Below are 19,197 nucleotides of genomic sequence, written 5' to 3'. Positions count from 1 at the left end.
GGGGAGTGCTAAACTGTCAAATAGTAAGTGCAGGGAGTTAGACAATATCAAGTTTGCAACATCTAGCTGATGCTTGTTGCCGATCTAAAGATGTAGGGAAAACATTTGAAAGTGGAAAACTCTGTTTTAGTAATGGGTGTGAAGTAGATGGGAACTTTGATGAGATTGCATTGGTATTCTCTGGGACATGATAGTGACTTCTGTTGTTCATGACGGTAGACAGCCTTGACTGAAACAGGAAATCTGGGGGTGCTATAGGGAAGTGGCTCTTAATCTGTGGTCTGGGGACCCGTGAAGGTCCACATAGCGTACTCCGGGGGTCTGTGATTGCAAATAAATGTGTTTGTATTATATTTACAGATTAATAAAGTGTATATAACTACAGAAGCTAAAGTGAAAAGTTTAAAACATTTAATATGAAGAATTTGAAATTGTAGGCTAAAACCTAAGCTGGCAGCTTCAGATTGATTTGTAGGAGCAGTTAAACAGAATATAATATGGACGTGGGTGGCCTCAATTGAATTCATAAAAGCTCCAAACCATTAAAATAAAATAAAAATGCATATTCTACCTATAATAGCATATTTCATTTGTGTGTTTGTTAGATTAATGCTTTTTGTTTTTACGGTTCAAATCAACGAAACTGCTTAGGCCGCGGTCCACGGATTCCAATAACGACTCAGATTGAGGTCCCCGAAGTCCTTTACTTTTCAGTGGGGGTCTACTAAGAACAGTAACGATTAAGTGGGGGTCCATAGAACTAAAGAGGTTAAGAACCACTGCTGTAAGGTACAATCACCTACCCTCTCTGATAAAGATTGGGAGCTCTTTTAGGTCAGTTAGGTTTCTTTGTTGTTTCAAGGACTGCTCCTTAGCTGTGTCATGTAGGAGCAGAAAGAACAGCCGTGCAGGTAGGAATTAACACATCTTTCTAGAGCTGTTTTTACGAAGGTGATGAGGTTTAATCTCACGGAGAAGAAGATTATTGACAGGGGTTGTGAATTACGTTGATGGACAGGTCTGGGATATTTGACATTTACAGTGTACGGAAAAGATTTTTAATTGTATATGTATTATTGGACATTATGATAACTGTTGATGTTTCTGTGGACTGTGTGAAATTCTTTTTTCACCATTCATGCCATTCCTTTGCAGGACTCTATTTACTTGCCATCTGAACCTTTCTTTCCATACATGCTTCCTATATGTAACGTTTTGCATACCATGTGAAGTCAGTGGCTCGGTCAAGTACATTTGGTCTTCGGAGTCTAAATTAAGAAAACAACATTTGTCTGTTTATGTGATCTTGGTGTAGGTTTTTTGTACGGTTGTTGAAATTGTTTCCTATACATTTGAGCACTTTCATTTGCTGATCGGTGCACATATTGTTAATCATTTCTATTTTGTTGACTTTTACTGGCATATATGTAATACTACATATATCAATTAAGAGCTACGAATTAAATTTAAGATACTATTAAATTGAGTGGACTATGGGTGACATGACTGTTTCCTGTTTATCCACCCTTCTGGATGTGTTCATTGGGTTTAGACATCCTCATTGCAGTGCTTAATTCGAGCCAGTGCGGATGGGGCCCACCGGCACTTATTTTTCCTTATCAGACAATCCCTGAGAGCAAGAGAGGGGAAACCTCACAACGGGGAAGGAAGAGAAAACTTAAAAACCGCCAGCGGGAGAAAGCAGGAGCCTGCAAGTGTGATAGAAACACTGTTAATGGAGTGAAGAGGCAAGAGATCGATTCAGGACTATGCAGCATTGGTATTCGGCGCAAGGACATTTACTAACACCGGCCACTGCCTGTGAGCGGTGATTTGGGCACTGGCACTCTTTTGTTGCAAATTAAGCTCTGCCTCACTGAGCTTTCCACCCTAGGATCTTCCTTTCCTTCACAGCAGAATGCCTTCGTTGGTGCCAAGAGTTTAAGAGAAGCAAACATTGTAGGGTGGGCAAGTGGGATGGCAAGTGGGATGACTGGGCTGAAAAATTATTTGGGATGTGAGAGAGGCTTGAGGACATTGAGGGATAATTAAGGAGGACAATGTAAAACCCCGAAGAGTTCAGAACCCATTAGAATGGATTAATATTGTGTGGGTTAATCAAAGAGAGGAGTTAGGATGGTGAGGGTCTTGTTTACACTGTGTTTTACAATTTTTGGTCTGATCTCCTCTTTTGCTGTCGTCTTTATTGAGCTATGGCCAGGTCGATGTAGTGTAATCTTGCAATACTTTACCAGTGGCAAACAGCACTATTTATAATAGATCTTCGTAATGTTTTTTAAGATCCCTGAGTCCGAATTTTATGACCCATCCAGCTGTTTTCATAGATTCTTCAATGATATGGGTTTGTGGTCAACCATCATAGTATTTACTAATTAAAAACTAACATTGACTGACTAATGGGGTGGCAACATCTCCGTGCCTTGAATATATTTTGGTGTTATAAGTATGGAGATTTACCTTAAACCACACCTGCCTCAGGAGATAAACTCTAATTATCTATGTCTCTATTAACAACTGTTTGTGTGCATGTTTGTTTGTCTTTGCCTTGCCATCTTTATATTTTAAATCTGAACAGTTCCAGAGAATATATCCATCTTAGTTTTAAGTAAATGGATTTGTGGCCATACAGCTGGAAGCCGCATAGGATCAAAAAGTGACTTGAATGTGAAAGCTTTTTGGGAGTTGATGTATGAGGTTTCATTGCAAGGAAGCAACTTTATTGAATCCCAATAGGCACTGATAGATTTGAAGGTCTGAGTTATGTTGCAAGTATCTGCGGTTTTCAGTGACTTGACTAATCTCTCCTCGAAGACATTTTAAACACTTTTGAATGATAGAAGTCCCTCTACCCAACAAAAATCAATTAGTAGCTGGCAGTGGCAGTCCACAGATTAAAATTTTGGGATAATCTCTTCATTTACATTCTGTACAGTTGCATGCATTGCTTGATTTAGCAGAAATTGCTAAGTTCTCCCTTTCTCTGCTCTCCCCTTTGCAGTCAACTGCTCAACGATGTCATTAGTCTTTAACAGATTCTGTAACACTGAATTTGCAATGGTCCATGTAGCACGTGTATTGTTCTTCTCCTATCGTACTGTGCATTACCCACATATTCTACCTGGTCAGAAGCACTTAAACAGTATCGTATTTTCCATTTTGTGTTTTTTTTCTTAATTGCTTACTTTGAAACGTTGTTTTTTTGTATCTATTTAATTATATGTGGAGAGGGCTTTCACGCTAAAATAACTTCATAATCATTGTTTAGAGATGGTTCCAAGTTATGGATAAAAAGCTGTAAACCGTTCTTACCACCAGACCTGCCTAGATCCTGCTTTACCTGCTGTAGAATGTACAGCCATTGGTCTATCATCGCTTAGGTGCTTCAGCATAGGATGAATTCTTCGTAGGAGCTGAGGAAGTGTGCTCTGTACCATATATATCATACTGAGCTTGTGAGACTATGGTAATGCTTTAAAGGTCAACACCTCAATTCCAGTGCCTTCAGCCTCTTAATCCATTGCTCATTCTCAGGGGTTTATGCACACATTAGTTTCCCAAGGAAGAAATTTGTATAGTCCTGGAAGCCCGCTTAACTCTGAGTAAAGTTTTAACAGCAATTTCTGGTATCTAATGCGCTGAAGGTAATACGGTTTTAGCTTAATCCTCAAGAACCAGCTGAGGCTAAATTCCTTCTTTCTGTGTGGCTCCATATTTGCGCCCGGGGTTCGGTGCTAAACCATCAATACGGCTGAATCCATTTCGGTTCCTCTTTATGGTTCTCGAAGGACAAGCACACCAAAAAGGCAAAGGCTAAAAATACATTCAATTCCTTGCTCAGTACTGAGACCCTCCCATGTTCGTTCCCACACCTCAAATCCTGTACATGGAAGAGGACCAATGAATGAAGAAGGAATAATTCACCAGATGTCTGCCAACACTCCGCCTCTATGACACGGTCTATAGTGCCACGTCTTCCGTTGGCCTGAGCCAGTGCTGTCCCACCTGATAGGATGACATTGTATGCTTGTATTTAGTCTTTGTTTCTCTAGTTTTTGTGAAAACAGAGAGAACACACACATTTTGTACCATCGTTTCAGAGCATGGTACAAGAATGATGGTTAAGTTAGTGAGAGCCAATCGTGCACCACTCATTCAAGGTCACTGGATGGTTTTAACCTTGGCACATGAAGTATCCCATCCTACCACGTCTTTAGATTTCGAATTTGCAGATATGTGTAAGTGTTACAAAAAGTAAGTTACTTATTTGATGTATATTTGTTGGCAAGGCCGTCGAGCTGTAATGTTAAAAAGTTACTAGATGTATTTTTTTTACCATTGTCTACCCTGCCCAGCCACCAAAGTGTTGTATGGCGTTTCCGGATCCAAGTGAATTTTTTCCCGTTTCATGCCCTTATATAGGTACAATTCACATTGCCCTAATATAGGCATAGAAATCATTCCCTTATTTAGGCATAGCCCATGCAGTCCAAATACAGGCATGGCTACTTCCACCCGTACCAAAACGTCACAACGATTTCTTGGAAAATCGGCTTAAGCAGTCAGGGACCTCCCCTTGCTTGAATATTGATTTGTCCAAGAACTCATGTACTTTACAAAGAACTACTATTCCCTTGGGGCTCTTTACTGACGTTATTATGCCCGACTTTACGTCAAACTAGGCACCTTCAAGGTATAAATATGCCTTCACTTGCTCCAGCAAGACATGGTGGTTCGGAGCAGTTCGACTATCTACTTGCCAGTCGCAGCTCGCTACAGCAAGTGCCGAAGGAAGCGTGCCCTCCAACTGACGCACTGATCTAGAGGCTGCATTTCTCTCAGCGAGAATCCAGCTCCAGTGTTTCCAAGCTCCCCCTGCGGGGTGTTGGGAAAATGAGTCCCGAGGCAGAGATACCAGACCCTCTTCATTCTAAACTAAAGGTATGGAGCTGATTAGAACCTAAGAGAAATCTTGGATAGATTCTTGGCAAAGAAAACTAAACCTATGCTACACCACACTTACTTCTTCCCTCGTACTAGACTTAGGTTAGGTACCTTGGGTAGGCGTATTTTAGAAGCACCAGTTGAGTACTTTTAGTCATTATTATTTATGTATGTATTTATATATGGCTTAGAAACCATACAGTGCTCTTACAGTATTATTTTATAATATTGTTCTCGCTGTACGCATTATACTTTGCAGTCTGCAATACGATTGTAGCAGTTCACTTTACTTGCATGAGAAAGAAGATTGTTCAATAAACCTTTTCTCTGCACCTCTGTTGAAACGAAGCATGCAACGATTGACTGATTGAAATACTTATCTATTGTTTCCGCAACTCTAGAGATATATTTCTTATTCTTGGGAAACAAAGTTGTCATGTTTATGCAGTTGTCAGAAACTAAACCCTTCTTGTGTATTCGAGAAAGTTTCTAGTGACCTCTGAGCTAGCTGGCACTAACTATTAAGTTTAATATATTCGATAGAGACTTAGTCTACCTCAGTCTAATCTATAGGATATATTATTCCAATGCGCAGAGCCTATTGGGAATATAGGAACTACACTACAAAAGAAAGGCTATAGATATTGCCCATTTAGGTAAATACTGGCTGTTAAGATCAGCCTTGAGCTGCAGGCCATGAGACTGATTCCTGGCCAGGGTAATGGAGCCTTACATCCTTGCGTAAAGGGAGTACCATTAAAGCAGGTAATAGTGAGCAGAGCTAGTGCTGTGTATTGTTGTTATTGTGTTGGTTTTGCAGTTGCACTCATACAACACTTCATACCCCTGATGGGGAGCGAGATTGTTTTTGAGAAGAGGTAGCACGCTACACTGTGGGCGAGTTCTTGCATTCAGAGTGTTCAGTTTGGAGTAAGGAATATGTGGGGCCTTTTGATACCATGCATGAATGATCAGAGTGATGTTCTCATCTTGTCTTAGGCTGCTAAGACTAGGTATCTTGTAGGAGGGAGAACTGACAGTTAAAGAGCACAGGCAATGCACAAGTTTTTTTGTTGACTCTGCCGGAGTATCAGGTCTTATGTAGACTTACCCTTGAATGAGGGTGAATGGTATGAACTGTATTTAGGCAGATATCGAATGAAAGGCAGAGGAAGAATTCCGGCCAATTGTAGATGATTTTGGCCACTGCGCAGTTTGCACTGGAAGTAGGCACTCTTGATATGGGATACTTGTAAAGGAGGGTAGCGACCTCTAGGCATACTTTTAATAAAGCACAAGAGTCAGTCTGTGAATGAAAGCAAGATGCAGCCATAACAAGTGCTCTTTAAAAAATAATCCTGAAACTTAGTGGAGTGGTACACGGGTGTGCGTTTGGTTAGAAGCAGCCTCAGTGAACTTCTGCTGGTTGCCCCCACGCCTTACAGAATAAACAGAGACAAGCTTGTGGTAGATACCTGTAGCCGGAATTTCTAGGATAGATGCCATATTGAGAATGCTAAGAGGTGACAGCTGCAGCGCAATTCTACTTTGGGATCCAGGTGAACATCCAGAGAAAAAGAATTGAATTGGGGACGTAACCTTAAAGTACACACAGGAGAGGAGCAGACAGTGAGTGCTCTTTAGGATCTTCCCAACAGTATCTTCTTGCATGCTGTAGTTACAGGTGGTTGGTGATCCTTAGTCACAAATACTCCACAAGCATTGGCATAGCCAATAGGTCTCGGTTTTGGGACCTTATAAGTATTTAGTTGAGCAGCACAATATCCTTTTATGTAACAACACCACCTGTTGCTTGGCTAAACACTTATAAGGTCCCAGAGGCGAGACCTATTGGCTATGCCAATGCTTGTTTAATGTGGCGAGCTGCAGGGAGCACAGCTGTCACGAAACCACAATAAAAAATAAAGAAAAGTCTCCTAGGTCACTGAACCAATCATACAATATTCAACATCCAAGGGATAAGCAAAGTTTAATTGTGGTATTTGAATCCTCTACCTTTGGGAAATATTTAGAAAATATGGTTCATGTCTGAAGTTCTTTAGCTTGACCTTAATGAAGACTGCCAATGCACTTCTTGAACGTGTGTAGATCACCTCTGAGGTGACAGCCACGCCCACTCATCAGGCTGGAAGTATGTCTACCTTAGCACAATGTAGGAACTACAAGCAAAACTACTTTTCCGTAGAAATAAGACCCTTTGTGTCGAGCGGGCAGTCAGACGTGCCGGAAGAAAGGTCTCTTTATATTTTTAATAGGCAAGAGGTGACGCTTCTATGGCCAACAGAAGTGAAACTTAATGAGAAAGAGGGCGCAGACTGCGTTTAAGAGTTGTTGAATAAACGGTGATGGGACAGTGGGCCGTAGTAAAACTGGAATCTGAGAAATGCACAATAAAAACACTGAAAGATTAGAGAGGAGACAAATGTTGAACATGACAGCAGGCGCACACAACAGCACAGTGAGGATTGAGACTGTACAGGGTGAAAACGTCAGGTGAGACACACAATAAGTACGCAAAGATAAGCAGAACAGACTGCCTCAACGGAAGGCGCGCAGCAAGAGCGATGCTTGCTAGGGACTGGAGAGACGGTATGATAGAGAGAGCAAAATGAGGGAGGGCGCAGGATAGAGCCGCATGGGATAGGGACTGCCATCGAATTAGGTGCATCAAGAGCAGCCCTCATTAACGTGTAAATAGTGCGGGGTGAGAGAAGAACTCAGCCGAGTGAGTGTAGCGAGCTCGCTGTATTGCGCTCCATGTCCTGCTTTTACTTTACCGGCGGCTGTGCCCCATTCTTAAGCAGAGCTGCATGTAAAAGGAGCGTGGCCGTCATTAAAATAAAAGTGCGGCATGTGGCACTTTTACAAGAAAAAAAAAAGCATTTGTTTGTTAACTTCACACACAAATTATTATTATTTTTTTTGTAAAAGCACCACATGTGCGCTTAAACTTAAATGGTGGCCACACCCCTTCCTTTACATGTAACTTGGCTAAAGAACAGGGCGCGGCCGCCGATAAAGTTTAAAGCAGGACTTGAAGCACAATACGGCGAGGTGGCCTATAGATAGGCTCAAAGCGGCTGGAAGGCAGGCTGCAGGCGCCATTGTTGACTGTTTGCTTATATTAATGTAAAAGGGGGTGACGTGCTGTAGCCTAAAGCGTGGCGCCCGGGGATGGGAGGGGGCGCGGGTGCCAGTGTTGATTGTGCGCTACTGCTGTTAATATAAAAGGGAGAAAATGCAGAGGTCTGCATAAATAAATAAGTTATAGCGCGACACCCATTAAGCGCCGCCGCGCTGAGTTGCTAAAACATGACAAAGCAGCAAAGAGGATGCAAGCTGCGCATACCCGTGTGGCAGCTATTGTTACTAAGTGTTCTGCTGGGGCGGGGTCTCGGGCCCTGAAAGTGACGGCGCGCGCACACTAGCCAGTGGCAAATGGCAGCTGTGCACGTCACTCGCGCTCTTGTGCGCGTGATAGTAAGCTGGTCGCCGCTTTCGTAGCACTTTTCAAGCAGCTACTAAATGTCTCGGCCAGAACAGCGCAAGCGCTAGATCAGGCCGAGACCTAAAAACGGGGATAAACAAGACTAATAAATGTAGTAGGTCCAGTTTAAATCTTGCTTTCACTGCAACATGATGATTTTACAATGCTAGGCTACTAGAGTTCCCTACAGCAAGAGGAAAAAGGTCACGGACCAAGGTGAAGCACAGTCCATGTGAATAGTGCACACATGACATGGCAAGGCCTGTCAATTTTGGGAATTGTGTTGGTGAGCGAAGATGCATCCGAGTATTTGCTTTAGGTAAAAGGCACTTCTTGCGTCTCGATTCACATGGCTAAGTTGATATTTACTATTGCTACTTTTAATGTTTTTGGAAACATGGTTGTGAGATTGTATTTTCTTCATTATCCACATGTAAGGACATCTTTGGTTCGTCAGCATGAGGCATTTGATCATTGATTAAACCTCATCCTCCGAGGTTATTGCTAATCCGTTTTATATTAGTTCAAAGCAGCACTGTGTCGAATACTATGTTGTACTACCTTTTCCAAAGGCCAGTGTTTGTCAGGCACAGTCCTTAAGATTGGATCTACTACCAATATCTTTAAGCCATACTGACATAGTTGTACAGAAGATAAGTCAGAAAGGTAACCAGTTGCCTTGCCCAGAGAGATATGTGGGGTGTTCTTTACATTACTGAATAAATACATCACACAGTTCACCAGATTTAGTTCTAAGATCTGGGTACCAAGCCAGACATATTCATATTGAAGAGCAGGTATTTCATAACTGAGTATGGATTGTTTTTGATCTATATTAAGCGCCGTAATTCAGATAATATCTTTATGAAAAAAAGAAGATGGAATTAATAATGGAGACTTAATAACAATATAGAAGAACTGCAACTTAATAGAATTTTAGATAAGCTGTATCGGCCACTGCTATTAGCATTGGTAAGTGACCTATACGCTGAGTAATTACTGTTATTCAATTTCCACCCACTAATTTTTTCAAAATCTTTTATCACTCTTTTAATCCCTGCTCCAGAACGGACTTAATCTCTCTGAAGTAGACATCCTGTGTCTTGGAAATAGATATGTATTCATGTGTTTTGATTATTTTAGGTTTTGTCACGTGCTGCATGTTCTATTTCGGCTACTGCTGAGCGTCGATAGTGATGACAGAAATGCAGATATGTAAAAATAGTAAAAGTTAGAGTCCAATTGTGTGGGTGAGAAACCATATCCTATATTCGTAGGTTGCGAACCCTGTTTGGTAAGAGTTCATTGTGAAGCAAGTCTTAACAGCTCTGCTTTCCGATTGCTGGTAAATGAGTTCCGATTTTAAAGTATATCAGGGTCCTTGCCTGCTCTGTGCTTCAGGCTCTTGAAGTGTTGTTGGTTGATTAGATGAGAGATGCTGAACAGAGGTGGGTATTTGCCGCAGTATGTCTCATGAGCAGTTTAGAAGACTTTGAATGTGATCCTAGCATCCACCTGGACCCAATGGAAGGCTTGAGCGCTATGCTACCTGCGTTTATGCACAATCTGGCTGCTTGGTTTCATATTCTTTGGAGTTTGGCAATTGTGGAATGGATCTTGGAATGGGTTGATTAGCACCAAGACATGTACTTAATCAGAAGCAAATTCTAATGCTAAAACCTATGGCTCAAAGCCACCCATGTGGAAGAAACTCTGCTTCAAGCAGTGGATCGCATGGTCAAGGAAGGAAGTACGGTTGGGTGTATAATCTGGACATGTTTCCATTTAGAATGCGATTCTGTATCACATTAGGCATTGGATATAATTCAGAACCAGAAATAGCTCTAATTTCTGTGCATGAAAATTCAATTAAGGAGCTATTTAAAATTGTTGACTATGCCAATTAACTATGAATATTTCCAGTGACAACCGTAGCTCATTTCTTTTAGGGATTGTATTGCATTACTCACAAAAAGTAAACACTCAAAATTGCAAGATTTCGTGAAAATGCCGTACTTTTAAACGAAGGCATTACATTCTGAATCAGAAAATGCTCAGTATGCAGGTAATGTGCCCGGTGTTAACTTGGGATTATTGACAAAAGCATTCATGAGCACAGGAAGTAATTCTACTGGGGTATTATTTTACGTACCCTTACAGTCCTTTGTGAATCGGCCGCAAAACGTTACTTATATGTATGTATATCTATGTATATGTATATTTATATGTGTGTATGTATGTTTATGTGTGTATGTGTATGTATATATGTATGTGTGTATGTATGTATGTGTGTATGTATATATGTATGCATATAGGCAAGTGTATGTGTGTATGTGTGTATGTGTATATATATATATATATATATATATATATATATATATATATATATATATATATATATATATATATATATATATATATACACATATACATACATACATACATACACACATACATACATACATACATACACACACACACAAACGTGTGTATATTTCCAGCAACTTGTGGGCCAGAGAAAAGCTCTTGAAAATGTGACACTACACAGGAAGTGGTCCTTTTCGTGATAGTAATGTACCAGAACACAAAGAACAAGTGCTATTATCTTACAAAAAATGCTTCCAGATTCTGCAATTATGGGTAATTTCTCTTGTATGATAAGACACTCAATGCAGATTGTTTGCCACAAGTCAGCAAATCCCATAGAAGGTCCAAGCTTGAGGCAGGTTTGTCTAGAGCCTCACATAACCTCACCTCACCACACCTCCATCCTATCTCTACGTATTATCATTTTAAAGCTGGGGCATATTATCGGTGCCTATCAGGAGGTAGGCTGCTAGAGGTGGGCAAACAGGCAGGCAAGACGGTGAGACGATACACATATGTAAGGGATGGACTGTCACTCTTGCAAATATGCCTTCATAGCAGTTTACATCAGATGTAGAAATTGAACTCGCCAGCCACCCTGGCAGTCTAGTCATGGGTTGCACCTTCATTAAAAATGTTTTTTTGCTCATAAGGTTTTTCTGTATAATCTTTTTGCCACTGCTGGGAGCTAATATAGATTCCTGCTGTAGATGTAATAACTAAGGGAGCATCCTATTTTTAAATCATACTCTTAATAACTATTGATACAGTATGTTTGTGTTTGGAGTAGCATTGGTATGCAATTTAATGTATGTATGCGAGTATTGCTTTTGTTGGGAAAAGGCTGGATTACTGCAAATATTCTAAAAAAAAAAATATTACTTTTCTCCAGAAAACCACGAGGACCTGTATGCTTTCTCTTACAATCCGAAATTTTGCCCAGAAGAGAAGGAGGCGGGATGGAAGTTGATTGATGTGAAAGAGGACTTCTCTCGCATGGGCATTCCTAATGAGCACTGGCAAATAACCGATGTTAACAAAGGTTATGAGGTAACTGCGGCAAAGCCATCCGTTCCCTTTCTCAAAATAAGGAATCAGGGCAGCAGTAATTAAAGGATTTGACTGTATTCAAGAGTGGGAAGATTGTTATAATGAATACAGACAGAATCAAATATTTCAGATTATGCTGGCAATAAGGAATTGCTTTCTAAATTATAATTCCATAGTGTCCCGTACAGTCTTCTCTGTAGGCACTGTGTAGTACCCCTTGCATTCCTAGACTATAGCCAGTATAGTGAGATGATCAGCAACTATTCTTTTTAGTTGCACAGCAGCAGCCAATTACAGTAGTCTGAAAATCTGAAACAATCCTAATTGTTCCATAATGGCTAATCAGACTGAATAAAGGTAAGTTGTTTCAGCCATTTTGAATTTATTCCTTTCAATCACTTTAATTGCCGCTTGTGTTCAGGCCATTCTGAATGGTCGTTGGTCACCTATTCAGAATGGCTGCGACACACCAGTTCTTCCATGACTGCGATTTTCTAAATGTATGCAGGTCTTTATTAACCCCTTCGCTGCTAGGCCTTTTCCCCTCCTGTGCCAAGCCTTTTTTTGGCGATTTGGGGTAGTGCGCGCTTAGGCCCCTGTAACGTTTTGACCACATAAGGTATCCACGCCAAATTTGCGTCCTTTTCTTCCAACATCATGTGGATTCTAAAGGTGCCCAGGGTTTCTGGATTCCCTTGGAGGAGTCCCAGAAATTATCCAAAATACAGTGAAATTTTTGTTTTTTCAGAAAAATTGGAAAAACGGGCTGCAAATGAAAGCCTCTGGGGTTTTACCTGCAAATGTTATCAAAAAAGGGTTTGTGGGGCAGAAATCTCCATTTTCTCAGCTTTTAGGGAATTAGTCTTTTGTCAGAGAACCAACATTTTTTACACAGTTTTGGCATTTTTCTGGGACATAGCCTATGTTTGCTATTTTTAGAGCTTTCAACCTCCTTCCAGTTAATGGTAGAAATGAGTTTGAAAGCAATAATGGATCCTGGAAAGCTATACATTTACGAAAAGTAGACAAAATTCTGAATTGAGAAAGGGGTCATTTGTCTAAATCTATGAAGGTTTCTTTATAGAAACTAACAGTTAAATATTGGAATAATTGAAAATTTGTTGAAAAAAACAGCCTTTTGTCTCAACGTTTTCACCTATACCTTCTTGTAATTTTGACAGCTCTTTGAAAGCAATATACCGTTACATCCGTTAGACCTTCCTGGTTGTGGGGATATATAGGACTTGTAGTTTCACCAAGAACCCGACGAACCCAGATCCAAAAACTGAGCAGCAACTTGCAATGGTATTTTATTATTTACTGGGTATAGAACACTTATTCTTGGAAAATGTATACATGGAAAAATCTGTATGAAAGACACCTATGTATTTCTGAATTGGGTACAAATTATAGAGTTTAGAAACAGTATATATTTGCACATTTTACAAATTGGGAATACTCCTACTAGAATGAGAATTATTGGTCATTTTTTGAAAAAGATTTTTATTTTACACATTGTCTTTCATTGGGAAGGGAGAAATGCATGAAAACTCAATTGGTAAGAACAGTTGATTTACAAATCTGAATTACCCTAAGTCTCCCGATAAAAACGGTACCTCACTTGTGTGGGTCGGCCTTGTGCCTGCGACAGGAAACGGCGCAAAATGCAACGTGGTCACACCTCAATTTTGCAGTTAAAAATTGACCCTTTTATGGCAAAGTGCCTAGCTGTAGTTTTTGCACCCTACCTCTGCCGGCACCTAGGGAAACCTAGCAAACCTATACATTTTTGAAAAGTAGACACCCAGGGGAATTCATGATGGGGTGACTCGACTGCCTACCACCAGGTTCTGTTACCCAGAATCCCTTGCAAAGCTAAATAATTGACAAAAAAAATGCATTTCCCTCACATTTGTGTGGTGGAAAGTTCTGGAATCTGCGTGGATCAACGAATTTCCACCCACCCAGCTTTCCTCCGGGTCTCCCGAAAAAAATGGACCCTCACTTGCCTGGGTCTGCCTAGTGGCTGCGACAGGAAACAGCGCAAAACGCAACGTGGTCGCACCTCAATTTCGCAGTGAAATCGTGCACTTTTTTGGCAAAGAGCCTACCTTTTGTTTTTGTACCCTTGCTCTGCCGGCACCTAGGGAAACCTAGCAAACCTATACATTTTTGAAAACTAGACACCCAGGGGAATTCATGATGGGGTGACTCGACTGCCTACCACCAGGTTCTGTTACCCAGAATCCCTTGCAAAGCTAAAAAAGTGACAAAATAACGCATTTTCCTCACGTTTCTGTGGTGGAAAGTTCTGGAATCTGCGTGGATCAACAAATTTCCACCCACCCAGCGTTCCCCCAGGTCTCCCGAAAAAAATGGTATCTCACTTGCCTGGGTAGGCATAGTGGCTGCAACAGGAAAAGGTCCAAATCGTACGGTGGAGAATTTAAAATAACCTATAGCAAAACTACCTTGATTTTGGGGGGGGGGGGGCACCTGAGTTTTTGGCCCGGGGCTCGGCGGCCATCTTTGGAAACTACCAAACCGTGCTGAAAACTAGACACCCGGAGGAGTCCAGGGAGGTATGGCATGCGTGAGTCCCCCAATGTCTTCCTACCCAGAATTCCTTGCAAACCTTAAAATTAGGTAAAAAAATCACTTTTCCAAACTTTTTTGCGTGGGATCTCCGTGCCGGCAAAAATGTCCTACCACCCAGCGTTCCCCTTGTTCTCCCGAGTAAAATGATACCTCACTTGTGTGGGTGCCCCAAAGCAGAACAGGCTAAAAATGAATTGTTAAAAATTGTAGTATTTAGGATTGACAAATTAAGCACCTCACCTTAGTCACAGGCCTTTGGCCCACCCACACAAGTGAGGTATCATTTTACTCGGGAGTTCAAGGGGAACGCTGGGTGATAGGACATATTGTGCCGGCACGGAGATCCCAAGCAAAAATGTATGGAAAGTGTTTTTTTTAACCTAAATGTAAGGTTTGCAGGGATTTCTGGGTAGGAAAACATTGGGGGACCCACGCATGCCATACCTCCCTGGACTCCCCCGGGTGTCTAGTTTTCAGAACTGTTTGGTAGTTTCCAAAAATGCCCGCCGAGCCCCGGGCCAAAAACTCATGGGAACCCCCTTGCAAAACCAAATTGTTTTGAATTAATTAAGTTTTCAATTTGAGAGTGTGCGATTCTTGTGACACTATTGCAAGGAAATTGTGACAGACAATTTCAAGTTTACAGGAGATTGTGGATAAAAAAAAACCAATAGAATTCACCAGAAAGACATGACCATATACTCCCATGGTTTAACAATAATATCTAAATTTAGTAAGTTATTTATAGCTATAATGTACACCTTAACAGAGTTACTCAAAAGTCAAACATTCAAGCACGGCTATCTATTCCTCAAAGACACACACATACAGGTTGGATTTGGCACGAGGGCGAGTGATGGTTTAGTACATAAAATTTTATTAACAAGATATTTTAACAAAATGAAATGCTCTGTCAATAAATAAATGCATAAAAACCGAACCAGTGACTCGCAACTCGTGAGCTGTAAAGCCACAACAAGGCACCAAACGTTTTACAGGCCATTCACGCACCTTTCATACCTGATACACACCAGACCATTGACACCATCCGGAAGGAAAAGCAACACATTACAACATTCACAATAAGAGACAAGGTACACCCTACTTCAGCAAGAGAAAAAAAGACAAATATTACTGCACAGCCATCTAATCCGCAAGCACACACACATACTGGTTGGATTTGGCACGAGGGTGAGTGATGATTCAGTACATGCAATTGTATTCGCAAGTAATTTCACAAAAATGAAATACACTGCGTATAATTAAAAGTATGATAAACTGAACCACTGACTCACAGCTCGTGAGCTGTGATGCCACGTCAAGGCACCAACCTCTTTACAGGCCATTCATACACCTTTCGTACGTGTGACACATACAAAACATTCACACCGCCAGCCGCGGACCCATCACATTACAACACTCACACCAGCAGACAGCGCCATTCAAGGGCCCATCACTTTCACACGCCCACATTTCTGACACTGCAACTACACAAAATGATGGACTGCGTGGAGTGTCACTCAACTAGCAGTGTGTGTAGTGACCAACAGAAAGTAACTACTCACACAGCGCAAGCCGAGCGCCAGTCCACCCACACCACCATCCAAGCACCAGACCATGCACACCGCCAGCCAAACACCACTCAGCGCGCACCGACAGCCAAGTACCACTCCACACACACCACCAGCCAAGCACCACTCCACGCACACCTCAAGCCAGGCGCCACTCCACACACACCGCCAGCCAAGCACCACTCCGTGCACAGACAGCCAAGTACCACTCCACGCACACCATCCAGCCAAGCGCCACTCCACAGACACACCACCAGCCAAGCGCCACTCCACACACACCACCAGCCAAGCACCACTCCGTGCACAGACAGCCTAGTACCACTCCACGCACACCACCCAGCCAAGCACCACTCCACACACACCGCCAGCCAAGCACCACTCCGTGCATAGACAGCCAAGTACCACTCCACGCACACCACCAGCCAAGCGCCACTCCACGCACACCACCAGCCAAGCACCACTCCGTACACAGACAGCCAAGTACCACTCCACGCACACCATCCAGCCAAGCCCCACTCCACATACACTGCCAGCCAAGCACCACTCCATGCACAGACAGCCAAGTACCACTCCACGCACACCATCCAGCCAAGCACCACTCCACACACACCGCCAGCCAAGCACCACTCCATGCACAGACAGCCAAGTACCACTCCACGCACACCATCCAGCCAAGTGCCACTCCACACACACCGCCAGCCAAGCACCACTCCGTGCACAGACAGTCAAGTACCACTCCACGCACACCATCCAGCCAAGCCCCACTCCAGACACACCGCCAGCCAAGCACCACTCCGTGCACAGACAGCCAAGTACCACTCCACGCACACCATCCAGCCAAGCACCACTCCACACACACCGCCAGCCAAGCACCACTCCATGCACAGACAGCCAAGTACCATTCCACGCACACCATCCAGCCAAGTGCCACTCCACACACACCGCCAGCCAAGCACCACTCCGTGCACAGACAGCCAAGTACCACTCCACGCACACCATCCAGCCAAGCACCACTCCACACACACCGCCAGCCAAGCACCACTCCGTTCACAGACAGCCAAGTATCACTCCACGCACACCACCAGCCAAGTGCCACTCCACACACACCACCAGCCAAGCGCCACGCCACATACACCACCAGCCAAGGACAAATCCAAACACAACACCAGGCAAGCGCAAGAGCACGCACACTGAAAACCAAACACCAGACCATGCACCCCGCCAGCCAAGCACCAGTCCACAGACCCCGCCAGACAAGCACCAGTCCACAGACTCCGGCAGCCAAGCGCCAAACCATGCACACCGTCAGACAATGGACACTACACGCAAACCAACATCATACTTTAGTTTTTTTTTAAATAAAAGAAAAAACGAAAACAAATTGCAAATTGATACAAATCTACTAACACAACTAAATCTAAAAAGACTACACAAATGCCAACTTTAAAACTGAACAATAAGTTTTCAAGAATAAAGACCAACCAGTTCACTTTACCACTCATGGATGCTCCCAAAAATTATTTTGGGTGTGGTACAATCTAAAACAAGCAGGTACACACAGCCCGGGGTTTGAAGGGCAGTCGGGGCAGTACATATGAACCTCCTTCCGCAAACCTCTTCGCCAACAGACTCTACATCTCCGACTGGGAAAGTCTTTTGAGGTTGTAGGAGGAATTTGATCAGGAAAGTGGTGATCTTTCAATCTGGCAACATCCTCCACCACTCCAACTCTAGGAACACTTGCCTGTTCCACTAAAACAAGGCTGCCTATTACAGACTCCTGAAACTTTACAAAAGTCATCTTTGACTGGGGACAATATTTCTGGAACACAGCAAAAGCATTAAAGGTTGCCAAGTGGAAAAGATGGATAGCCAACTTCTTGTACCAAATGTAAGCCTAACGAAGAGCAGCATACGGTTCCAACCTCTGATCTACTCTGTCAACACCACCCATGTACTTATTGTAGTCCATTATGCACACAGGTTTGCGCGCTTCTGCAACCTGACCCCAAACAGTCACCGGTTCAGTGCTTTCATCATGTATGGAAGTCAACATGTAGACATCTCTCCTGTCTGAAAACTTCACAGCTAGAAGCTCCTCACAACGCAATGCACTGCACTGTCCCGGAGCAAGCTTTCGACAAACAAGTTCTTTTGGGAAACCTTTACGGTTTGAGCGGATTGTGCCACAAGCAACAGTGTCCACTTTGGCCAATTCCCTGAACAACCGCATACCAGTGTAGAAGTTATTGACATACAAATGATGGCCTTTGTTAAAAAATCAACGACCAAGTTCCCACACAATTTTCTCAGTCACTCCAAAAGTCGACGGACAACCAGGGGGGTTAATCCTGGATTCCTTACCAGTGTACACCCTGAAATTAGAGACATATCCAGTCTCACTGTCACACAGCATATAAAGCTTAATTCCATCGCGTGCCCTCATACTAGGAATGTATTGCCGAAAAACCAAGCGGCCCTTGAACAACAGCAAAGACTCATCCACTGAAATTTCTTTCCCAGGATAAAAGATCTCAGGAAATCGATCAACAAAATGATCAATGACAGGCCGAATCTTGAAAAGACGGTCACATTCAGGGTGATCTCGTGCCAAAGCAGAACTATTGTCAACAAAATGCATCATCCGAAGCAGAAGCAAATACCTATCACGACTCGTGACTGCCGGAAATATAGCTGTTGCCATCAAGGGACTAGTAGACCAATATGAAGCCATTGATGGTTTCCTAAGCAAGCCCATCAAAAAAGTTAAACCCAAAAACTTTTTCAAATTTGTGGGAGTCCACCGGGTAGCTCTAGCGTGGGGCTTAAGGCTGGCACTGTTTACCCTCAAAAAAATGTCAGCATACAAATTAGTCTGCTCTACAATCTCTGCCAAAAACACATCATCCATAAACAACTTGAAAAAATCAATAGGCAAAAAATTTTCAGTGTTCACCCTACACCCTGGAACACCAGTAAATTCAGGCAATGCCGGCTGCACCATGCCTGGTGCAACCCAGAGGTCAGAACTTTCAACGTCAAGTCTTGCAGCCGCAGGCTGCCGCCCAGCTGCCTCTTGTCTCACTACACCAACTAGAAGTCAAGCAGCCCCAGGCTGCAGCCCAAATGTCTCTTGCCGCA

General features: G+C 42.7%; 1 protein-coding gene across 3 annotated transcripts in view; it reads left to right on the top strand.

The window, feature by feature from the left end:
- Positions 1–19,197, top strand: part of MTMR8 (myotubularin related protein 8) — a 511,753-nt gene that overhangs the window by 141,454 nt on the left and 351,102 nt on the right. For all 3 annotated transcript variants that reach the window (XM_078640107.1, XM_078640110.1, XM_078640108.1), the window contains exon 4: positions 11,730–11,887. In XM_078640107.1, the coding sequence (XP_078496233.1) occupies positions 11,730–11,887 (158 nt within the window). The remainder of the gene's footprint in view (positions 1–11,729; positions 11,888–19,197) is intronic.

This window comes from Lissotriton helveticus, chromosome 4_2, assembly GCF_964261635.1.
Source record: "Lissotriton helveticus chromosome 4_2, aLisHel1.1, whole genome shotgun sequence".
Lineage (NCBI taxonomy): Eukaryota > Metazoa > Chordata > Amphibia > Caudata > Salamandridae > Lissotriton > Lissotriton helveticus.
Note: the sequence above shows the minus strand (reverse complement) of the source record. Positions and strands in the feature narration are given on the sequence as shown.